Consider the following 11,006-nt stretch of genomic DNA (forward strand, 5'->3'; position numbering starts at 1 on the left):
CCTTTCACAGTGGTTGCACCATTTGACATTCCCACCAACAGTGGATAAGTGTGCCTCTTTCTCTGCATCCTCCACAGCACTTGTCATTTTCTGTTTTGTTGATAATGGCCATTCTGGTGGGTGTGAGATGATATCTCATTGTGGTTTTTTTTTTTTTTTTTTTTTTTTTTTTAAAGGAAGGAAAGAAAGACAGAGAAGGAAGGAAGGATGGAAGGAAGGAAGGGAGGAAGGAAGGGAAACATCTTTATTTTATTATATTTTGTTTTTTGTTTGTTTGTTTTTTACATGGGCTGGGGCCGGGAATCGAACCGGGGTCCTCCGGCATGGCAGGCAAGCACTCTTGCCCGCTGAGCCACCGCGGCCCGCCCTCATTGTGGTTTTGATTTGCATTTCTCTAATGGCCAGGGACATTGAGCATCTCTTCATGTGCCTTTTGGCCATTTGTATTTCCTCTTCTGAGAGGTGTCTGTTCAAGTCTTTTTCCCATTTTGTAATTGGGTTGGCTGTCTTTTTGTTGCTGAGTTGAACAATCTCTTTATAAATTCTGGATACTAGACCTTTATCTGATATGCCGTTTCCAAATATTGTCTCCCATTGTGTAGGCTGTTTTTCTACTTTCTTGATGAAGTTCTTTGATGCACAAAAGTGTTTAATTTTGAGGAGCTCCCATTTATTTATTTCTTTCTTCAGTGCTCTTGCTTTAGGTTTAAGGTCCATAAAACCACCTCCAATTGTAAGTTTCATAAGATATCTCCCTACATTTTCCTCTAACTGTTTTATGGTCTTAGACCTAATGTTTAGATCTTTGATCCATTTTGAGTTAACTTTTGTATAGGGTGTGAGATATGGGTCCTCTTTCATTCTTTTGCATATGGATATCCAGTTCTCTAGGCACCATTTATTGAAGAGACTGTTCTGTTCCAGGTGAGTTGGCTGGACTGCCTTATCGAAGATCAAATGTCCATAGATGAGAGGGTCTATATCTGAGCACTCTATTCGATTCCATTGGTCGATATATCTATCTTTATGCCAGTACCATGCTGTTTTGACCACTGTGGCTTCATAATATGCCTTAAAGTCCGGCAGCATGAGACCTCCGGCTTCGTTTTTTTCCCTCAAGATACTTTTAGCAATTCGGGGCACCCTGCCCTTCCAGATAAATTTGCTTATTGGTTTTTCTATTTCTGAAAAATAAGTTGTTGGGATTTTGATTGGTATTGCATTGAATCTGTAAATCAATTTAGGTAGGATTGACATCTTAACTGTATTTAGTCTTCCAATCCATGAACATGGTATGCCCTTCCATCTATTTAGGTCTTCTGTGATTTCTTTTAACAGTTTTTTGTAGTTTTCTTTGTATAGGTCTTTTGTCTCTTTAGTTAAATTTATTCCTAAGTATTTTATTCTTTTAGTTGCAATTGTAAATAGAATTCGTCTCTTGATTTCTCCTTCAGCTTGTTCATTGCTAGTGTATAGAAACGCTACAGATTTTTGAATGTTGATCTTGTAACCTGCTACTTTGCTGTACTCATTTATTAGCTATAGTAGCTTTGTTGTGGATTTTTCCGGGTTTTCGACGTATGGTATCATATCATCTGCAAACAGTGATAGTTTTACTTCTTCCTTTCCATTTTTGATGCCTTGTATTTCTTTTTCTTGTCTAATTGCTCTGGCTAGAACCTCCAACATGATGTTGAATAATAGTGGTGATAATGGGCATCCTTTTCTTGTTCCTGATCTTAGGGGGAAAGTTTTCAATTTTTCCCCATTGAGGATGATATTAGCTGTGGGTTTTTCATATATTCCCTCTGTCATTTTAAGGAAGTTCCCTTGTATTCCTATCTTTTGAAGTGTTTTCAACAGGAAAGGATATTGAATCTTGTCAAATGCCTTCTCTGCATCAATTGAGATGATCATGCGATTTTTCTGCTTTGATTTGTTGATATGGTGTATTACATTAATTGATTTTCTTATGTTGAATCATCCTTGCATACCTGGGATGAATCCTACTTGGTCATGATGTATAATTCTTATAATGTGTTGCTGGATTCAATTTGCTAGAATTTTGTTGAGGATTTTTGCATCTATATTCATTAGAGAGATTGGTCTGTAGTTTTCTTTTTTTGTAGTATCTTTGCCTGGTTTTGGTATGAGGGTGATGTTGGCTTCATAGAATGAATTAGGTAGCTTTCCCTCCACTTCGAATTTTGAAGAGTTTGAGCAGAGTTGGTACTAATTCTTTCTAGAATGTTTGGTAGAATTCACATGTGAAGCTGTCTTGTCCTGGACTTTTCTTTTTGGGAAGCTTTTGAATGACTGATTCAATTTCTTTACTTGTGATTGGTTTGTTGAAGTCGTTTATTTCTTCTTGAGTCAAAGTTGGTTGTTCATGCCTTTCTAGGAACTTGTCCATTTCATCTACATTGTTGTATTTATTAGCGTAAAGTTGTTCATAGTATCCTGTTATTACCTACTTTATTTCTGTGAGGTCAGTGGTTATGTCTCCTCTTCCATTTCTGATCTTATTTATTTGTGTCCTCTCTCTTTTTCTTTTTGTCAATCTTGCTAAGGGCTCATCAGTCTTGTTGATTTTCTCATAGAACCAACTTCTGGTCTTACTGATTTTCTCTATTGTTTTCATGTTCTCAATTTCATTTGTTTCTGCTCTAATCTTTGTTATTTCTTTCCTTTTGCTTGCTTTGGGGTTAGTTTGCTGTTCTTTCTCCAGTTCTTCCAAGTGGACAGTTAATTCCTGAATTTTTGCCTCTTCTTCTTTTCTGATATAGGCATTTAGGGCAATAAATTTCCCTCTAAGCACTGCCTTTGCTGCGTCCCATAGGTTTTGATATGTTGTGTTTACATTTTCATTCACCTCGAGTTATTTACTAATTTCTCTTGTAATTTCTTCTTTGACCCACTGGTTGTTTAAGAGTGTGTTGTTGAGCCTCCATGCATTTGTGAATTTTCTGGCACTGTGCCTATTATTGATTTCCAACTTCATTCCTTTATGATCCAAGAAAGTGTTGTGCATGATTTCAATCTTTTTAAATTTGTTGAGACTTGCTTTGTGACCCAGCATATGGTCTATCTTTGAGAATGATTCATGAGCACTTGAGAAAAAGGTGTATCCTGCTGTTGTGGGGTGTAATGTCCTATAAATGCCTGTTAAGTCTAGCTCATTTATTGTAATATTCAAATTCTCTGTTTCTTTATTGATCCTCTGTCTAGATGTTCTGTCCATTGATGAGAGTGGTGAATTGAAGTCTCCAACTATTATGGTAGATGTGTCTATTTCCCTTTTCAGTGATTGCAGTGTATTCCTCACATATTTTGGGGCATTCTGATTCGGTGCATAAATATTTATGATTGTTATGTCTTCTTGTTTAATTGTTCCTTTTATTAGTAGATAGTATCCTTCTTTGTCTCTTTTAACTGTTTTACATTTGAAGTCTAATTTGTTGGATATTAGTATAGCTACTCCTGCTCTTTTCTGGTTGTTATTTGCATGAAATATCTTTTCCCAACCTTTCACTTTCAACCTATGTTTATCTTTGAGTCTAAGATGTGTTTCCTGTAGACAGCATATAGAAGGATCCTGTTTTTTAATCCATTCTGCCAGTCTATGTCTTTTGATTGGGGAATTCAGTCCATTAACATTTAGTGTTATTACTGTTTGGATAATATTTTCCTCTACCATTTTGCCTTTTGTATTATATATATCATATCTGATTTTCCTTCTTTCTACACCCTTCTACATACCTCTCTCTTCTGTCTTTTCATATCTGACTCTAGTGCTCCCTTTAGTATTTCTTGCAGAGCTGGTCTCTTGGTCACAAATTCTCTCAGTGATTTTTTGTCTGAAAATGTTTTAATTTCTCCCTCATTTTTGAAGGACAATTTTGCTGGTTATAGAAGTCCTGGTTGGCAGTTTTTCTCTTTTAGTAGTTTAAATATATCATCCCACTCTCTTCTAGCTTCCATGGTTTCTGCTGAGAAATCTACACAAAGTCTTATTGGATTTCCCTTGTATGTGATGGATTGTTTTTCTCTTGCTGCTTTCAAGATCCTCTCTTTCTCTTTGACCTCTGACATTCTAACTAGTAAATGTCTTGGAGAATGCCTATTTGGGTCTATTCTCTTTGGGGTGCGCTGCACTTCTCGGATCTGTAATTTTAGGTCTTTCATAAGAGTTGGGAAATTTTCAGTGATAATTTCTTCCATTAGTTTTTCTCCTCCTTTTCCCTTCTCTTCTCCTTCTGGGACACCCACAACATGTATATTTGTGCACTTCATATTATCATTCAATTCCCTGAGCCCCTGCTCAAATGTTTCCATTCTTTTCCCTATAGTTTCTGTTTCTTTTTTGATTTCAGATGTTCCATCCTCCAGTTCACTAATTCTATCCTCTGTCTCTTTAAATCTACCATTGTAGGTTTCCATTGTTTTTTTCATCTCTTCTACTCTGTCTTTCAATCCCATAACTTGTGTGATTTGTTTTTTCACACTTTCCATTTCTTCTTTTTGTTCATCCCATGCCTTCTTCATGTCCTCCCTCAATTTATTGATTTGGTTTTTGAAGAGGTTTTCCATTTCTGTTCGTATATTCAGCATTAGTTGTATCAGCTCCTGTATCTCATTTGAGCTATTGGTTTGTTCCTTTGACTGGGCCATATCTTCAATTTTCCTGATGTGATTTGTTATTTTTTGCTGGTGTCTGGGCATTTAATCAGATTTCCCTGAGTGTGGGACCCAGTAGGTTGAAAGACTTTCCTGTGAAGTCTCTGGGCTCTGTTTTTCTTATCCTGCCCAGTATGTGGTGCTTGTCTGTCTGCGGGTCCCACCAGCAAAAGATGTTGTGGCTCCTTTAACTTTGGAAGACTCTCACTGCTGGGTGTGTGGTGGAGACAGAGGAAAGGTTGTAGGTTGGTTTTAATGGCTTCAAATTGTGAAGTCCTGTGATCTGAATTCCTTGAGAGAGAAATAATAGGAAATATTATGCAACTCCACCTGAGTTGCATTTCACCCCTCCCATGGGGAAGGTTCTGGTGGTAGAGAGTCCTGAAAGCAGACTGTTTCTGCGTTCGGGGCAGTTGCAACCTGTGTAATCCCAGCGCTGAGCCCAGAGACAACGAAGCTTCCATAGAAACAGCTGCAGAAGGCTCTGTTTCACCCCCTTTCCTCTTTTTCAGTTGGCCCAATTGGCGACTTCCGCCTTGATCAGTTTTGCCTGAGCTGAGGGCCTATTTTTAGTAGTCAGAAGTTGTTCATTAATGCCACTGTTGGTGTTAGGTTGGGCTCAGTCTCTACTACTGTTGGAGACTCTTTCCTTTCCCTCCGGGAAGTTGCCTGTGGGGGAGGGTCGCCAGCTGCCACGGCTTGGGGAACTGCCAATCCGGGGCTCCCAGCCGGCCTGGGAAGCTGCGTGTGTGGAAGGGGCTGCGGTCGCTGGCCACTGCGGCTTGGGGAACCGCAGATCTGGGGCTCCCAGCTGGCCCAGGAAGCCGCGCATGGGGGAGGGGCCCTGTCTGCTGCGGCCTGGGGAACCGCCAATCCGAGGTTCCCAGCCAGCCCGGGAAGCCATGTGTGTGGAAGGGGCTCCGGTTGCCGGCCTCTTGGCTTTTTGTGTTTTCGTATTCTATACTGCTAGGGAGGATTTTTTGTTGTGGTTGATGTAAAGAAATACAACTTACTTTTATTATTGACCTTATAACAGGGAGCATTTTAGATACATTTTATTTAATAATTATTATGTTTAATTTGTGGACTTTTTTGTAATATATTTCCAATAATTATGTCAATGACCAGAGTTGAATTTCTCCTCTTCAGACCATTATTATTTGATTTGATTTCCTTACCCTATTGCTCTGGCGAGAACTTCTAGTACAATATAGAACATAAATGGACACACTGAGCATTATTGTCTCATTCCTAATCTCAAAGGAAAGATTCCCCACACTTCATCAATTAGTATGATATTTGATGTAATTCTTAAAGATAGTCTATTAGATTAAGAAAGTTCCTATTATTTCTAATTTATACAAGTTTTTAAAATTATAATTCATGTTGAATGTTATAGAATTTTTCTGCATCTACGAAGATGCTCATATTATGTGTGTAATCTATATTCTGTATCTGCCTCTCTCTGTCTCATCTACCTCTGTTTCTTTCTTTTGCCATTAATGTGATAATTTTAAAATGTAAAAATAAGAAACATTAAACGATCCTTGGATAATCCCCTTTTGTTCATATCACTGAATTCAACCTGCCTCCTTAATCTACAAAACCCTTCCTCATGGGTTTATATTTTCTGCCCTATCTTTATCAACTTACATCTGTCACCCTGGACACCTATATTTTCCTCATATGGAACACTTAATTTACTCACTAAGCTATGCGCTTTTTCTCCAAGACTGTGCACCTGCCTGAAACATTTTTTCACTGCTCTTTACCTCTTTAGTTATTACTTATCTTTCAGAGCTTCAATTTAAATATCAATTACTCCAAGAGACTTATTTTGATTTCTTCAAGAGTAAGTTAGCTCTTCATACTATCCCAATTAATTATTCCTCACACTGCGTTGTTATTATCTTTTTATTTGTCTGCATTATAATTATCCTTTCACCTCTCTGCCTTAGCTACTTTTGCTGTATCTAGTGAATGATAGATGACAGTAATTTTACTTGTTAAATAAAGGAATGAAAGTGGAACACATATTCTGGGTTGAGAAGACAGAATAAGTGTTGATCATTAGTAAAGGGGCTACTGAAGATCCAGAAAAAAAATCCCTTAAGTTTTGTGATTATTTATAACTGCAGATAACCTAGAAGACCTTGGATGATCCAAATTTTATCATCATTTATTAGTTAAAAAAAGATTTTTGAAAAGTCTGCTTTTGACCAGGTATTTCTCTTGTTCATCTACGTCACTATCACCATCATGGTGATCCCAAAATGGAAATTCAGTGCCAGTCTGAAGCAACCTCTGAAAATAGTAAACCCTCTAGGAATTAAGCGTATAAGACCAGTTTGCGAATACTTTCAGATCCATAGTGGACAAAGAAGTAATCACACCATGCACAAATCAAAGGGAAATGCATTTTACTGATGGGAGTGCGTGTGCATGCAAGTGTGTATACTTGTGTGTACATGTGTTGGGCAGGTGGAACTGGGGAAATGCGGTGTCCTGGGAATTTTGAGGCTACAGAGGCTGGGCCTGAACATTATTTCTAATTTTCTTCAGCTCATTCTTTCCTACAGTGGAAGAGGTCCTAGGAACTCCCAAATTCCTTTCCCCAGTGGGTCATGTCAATGTTCTCTCAACAGATACAATTCAAACTTCTGAATCAGAAAAAATAAGTGCGCAAATTCTCATTTAGCTTTCAAGACAGAGTCAAAGAAATGTTCTTAGGATGTTTTGGACATTTTATTTTTACAAGGTAGAGATAAATTAACAACCTAACTCTATTCTAGAACATTCTTCGCAAATGTTGAGTGCAGTATGAAAAAAATGTCAAAACTCTAGATATTAAAAAGATTTGTTGTTGGCATAAAAGAAGTTCAAATAAACCTGTCATCACTCTTCCATTCCTCCCTCATTCTGGTTTTTCTCTATCCTTTCAGTCTTAGACTTTTTTTTCTTTTTTCTTGATCATATGTTCTTCACTCTAATATCTTCTTTTGTCTCTCAGCATTACATATAATGATGGCAACATTAATTTTTAAAATTTATTAGGTGCATACTATCTTTAAACAATTGCTAACATTTGGAAGTGTTTCCTCATTTAATACTTACAATAATCCTATGAGACAAGCACTACTTTTAATCATTTCCAATTCATAGAATTTAAGTTATTTGTTCATGTTCACACAGCAAGTATGAGAGGGTACCTACTTTGAAATCCAGGTTATGCAATCTCTAAGGAAGAACTTTTAAACTACATGTTGCTTAAGTGAAAAGCTGGGAAATGGAAATTTATCAAATTAATAACACAATTCAGTTGTTTCATTGAAATGCACCTTTACCAAAAACCGCACCAAACTCAATCAAATATATTGGAAGTCACCTATATAGGTGACTGAAATTTGGCCATTTCTTATAGTAAGACATGAAGGAAAGGGGGAACTGTGTTTTACTCTCCTCTGTACTCTCTGCAGCACTTACTTTAATGCTTTGCACATATTAGCACATATGAAAACAGAACTAAGGGCTCTTGAACTGACAATGAATGAAGTGCAGTATTGAACTGAGAAAACTGACATTTGCAGTGCATACAGGTAGCAGTGGCTTAAATCCTTGAAAATTTCCATGTTCACATAACTTATTGGGGGCCAAATGGTATAACCTATATACTGGATATAGGTTAAATATAAGGGAGAACTTTCCAGTAGAAAGAATCAAAGTTACCTGAAATCCTTCTTCTCCTTCCCTCTCCCCACAAGGAGACATAGATAAAAGATCACGTCTGATTATAGAATTGAAGTTCTATCCAGGCCACTTTTGTGAATATTGCTTTCCTGACGTAATAGTTCACTCATACAGTTTTGGGAAGTGAGTATCTACTCAGCACCTTCCTCAGAGCTGACTTCACTTCTTTATTTCTCAGTGTGTAGACAAGGGGGTTGAGCAGTGGGGTGATCACAGTATACGTCACTGCCACCAACCTGTCCTTGTCTGAGGAATAGAGGGATGTGGGTCTCAAGTAGATAAAGGAAGCACAGCCATAGTGGACAATGACCACTGTGAGGTGGGAGGCGCAGGTAGCAAAGGTCTTCCGCTGGCCCTCCACTGAGGAGATCTTGAGGATGGTGGAAACAATGAAGATGTAGGAGATAAAGATCAATACGAAGGGAACCAGCAATACCAGGATGCTGAGGAAGAAGATGACCATCTCCTTCAGGTTGGTGTCTGTACAGCCTAGTTTGATGACAGGGGAAATGTCACAGAAAAAGTGGTTGACCCGGTTGGAGGCACAGAAGGGCACACTGAACACCAGGATGTTGACGACCACAGAAATCAGGAAACCGCAGAAGCTGGAGGCTAGAACCAACTGCATGCAGGTGGTCTGGCTGATAATGAGCGTGTAGTTGAGAGGGTTGCAGATGGCAACGTAACGATCATAACCCATCACGGCAATGAGAAAACAGTTAGTACAAGCTAAGCCCACAAAGAAATAGAGCTGAGTAGCACACCCAGCGAAGGAAATGGTTGGATATGTGGAAAGTAGGCTGGACAGCATTTTGGGCACAATGACCAAGGTGTAGCAGGTTTCAGAGCAGGAGAGGACAAAGAGGAAAAAGTACATGGGGGTGTGCAAAGCCCGGTCCAGACAGATGACAGTCATGATGGTGGTATTGGCCATCAGAGTGGTCAGGTAGACGAGTGAGAAGATAAAGAAGAGAAGGAGCTGTAGATCCCCCAGGTTTGAGAAGCCTATGAGGAAGAACTCCGTGATCATGCTCTGGTTTTCTGTCTTCATTTGTCAGTGGAAATCAGCTTCAGACAACCTGAAATTCAAGCAGAGAGGACTGGAAAAAAGTGAAATGCACTCGGGGAAACCTGATTTGTATTTCTATACAAAACATATAATATTGGTCTAGAAAATGAGTGACAAGTAGGTTAAGGCTATTGATTGGAGAATGGGAGTAGAACAAAAGGCATTAGGAGCAGTGGAAAAAATAATGTCCCAATTCATTGATTTCTGAGGAAATCTATCTCTACTTTTGTAGGTTGTTTTCATATTTATGTTCATGGGTGCGTGGAAGGCTCTCAGTGTGTTAAATCAATAAGTGGTTTAGAGTTCATCTCATTTAATTTTATGGAAGAAGAAACTGAGTTTCAAAAAGATTAAATCATTTGCTTAACTCACACAAGAGCTACTATACTTAGAAATTGTTTATCTTCAAAGACATCTCATGAAAATCTGATTCATGAAAATAGAAAACAAGAATATGCAAAGTGATCTATTACCTCTCATATCTTTGACTCAGATGTAATGGAGTATTTTCATTTATTTAAAAGGGTTCAGAGTCTATTTACACATGGTTAACTGTGAAGCCTTTGGAATGGGCTTAGATAATCTTATATATTAGGGTTTCCCTCAGCATAAGTGCATGGGATTCTGGTTCTAAGAACTTAATTAAAGATCAAATTATCCTTAGAGCATGGTGAGGCTTGGGCTGAGAGCCCCCCTCCTTGGCTTCTCTTTCAATCCCCATTGCCTCCGCAGTGGTCTCAGAACAACTCTAGCCGTTATCCATGAGAAAATCTGCAGTTTGCTTTGGAGAGCACATAATGCTTAATCTTCAGACAGCCTTACAGGATGAAGCCATTTTAATATTGAGAAAAAAAAAAAACCTTAGGAATTTTATGACCCAAACTGACCCTAATTCTGAGAACCTCTTTTTAGCAATCTGGGCAAGTGTTGTGCAAAATCTAGAGTCGTGGTCCAGTGGTGAGGAGCTCACTGCCTCACAAAGCAGCCTGCTCTCTTACTAGACAGCTTAATTGGCCAGAATCTTCCTATACTGAATCTTCCTATGCTTCTTTTAAATATACAGCCATTATCCTTGATTTGTTCTCTGTGATTACTAACAAAAAAATGAATTCCTTTTTATAAATGACGGCTCTTATTTATCTGAGTAAAATGATCATATCCCTTTATGAGTCTGATTTTCATCGTGACTAATGTTCTCAGTTCCTTCAATGATTCCTTATGATGGTGTCTGGAATTCTCTCTGTCTTCATCCCCATCTTAGGTTTGTTACTCCTGAGCATTAGATCATACCTCCACCCCTCAGCTGTATACAAGCTAGCTGGTCTCCGGTCATAACACATAATTAATTTCTGTCTCTCTGCCTTCACACATAGCATTACAATTCCTTCTGTCCTATAACCCTCCAGCTTAACATTTATCTCATAAAAGCTTCCCTGAGTAGCTGTAAATGACTTTGATTACCGTTCACATTCACCTCTCTATCTGTTCTGGGATCATCTGTTGGACTGGGGCA

The 11,006-nt window shown here is 38.4% G+C and overlaps 1 protein-coding gene across 1 annotated transcript; it reads right to left on the bottom strand.

The window, feature by feature from the left end:
- Positions 1–8,530: 8,530 nt before the first annotated feature.
- LOC143678767 (olfactory receptor 10T2-like) lies at positions 8,531–9,475 on the bottom strand. The gene has a single exon (XM_077155704.1). The coding sequence runs from the start codon at positions 9,473–9,475 to the stop codon at positions 8,531–8,533; it is 945 nt and encodes a 314-aa protein (XP_077011819.1).
- Between the last annotated feature and the right edge of the window lie 1,531 nt (positions 9,476–11,006).

The sequence above is a fragment of the Tamandua tetradactyla genome, chromosome 4 (assembly GCF_023851605.1).
Source record: "Tamandua tetradactyla isolate mTamTet1 chromosome 4, mTamTet1.pri, whole genome shotgun sequence".
NCBI lineage: Eukaryota > Metazoa > Chordata > Mammalia > Pilosa > Myrmecophagidae > Tamandua > Tamandua tetradactyla.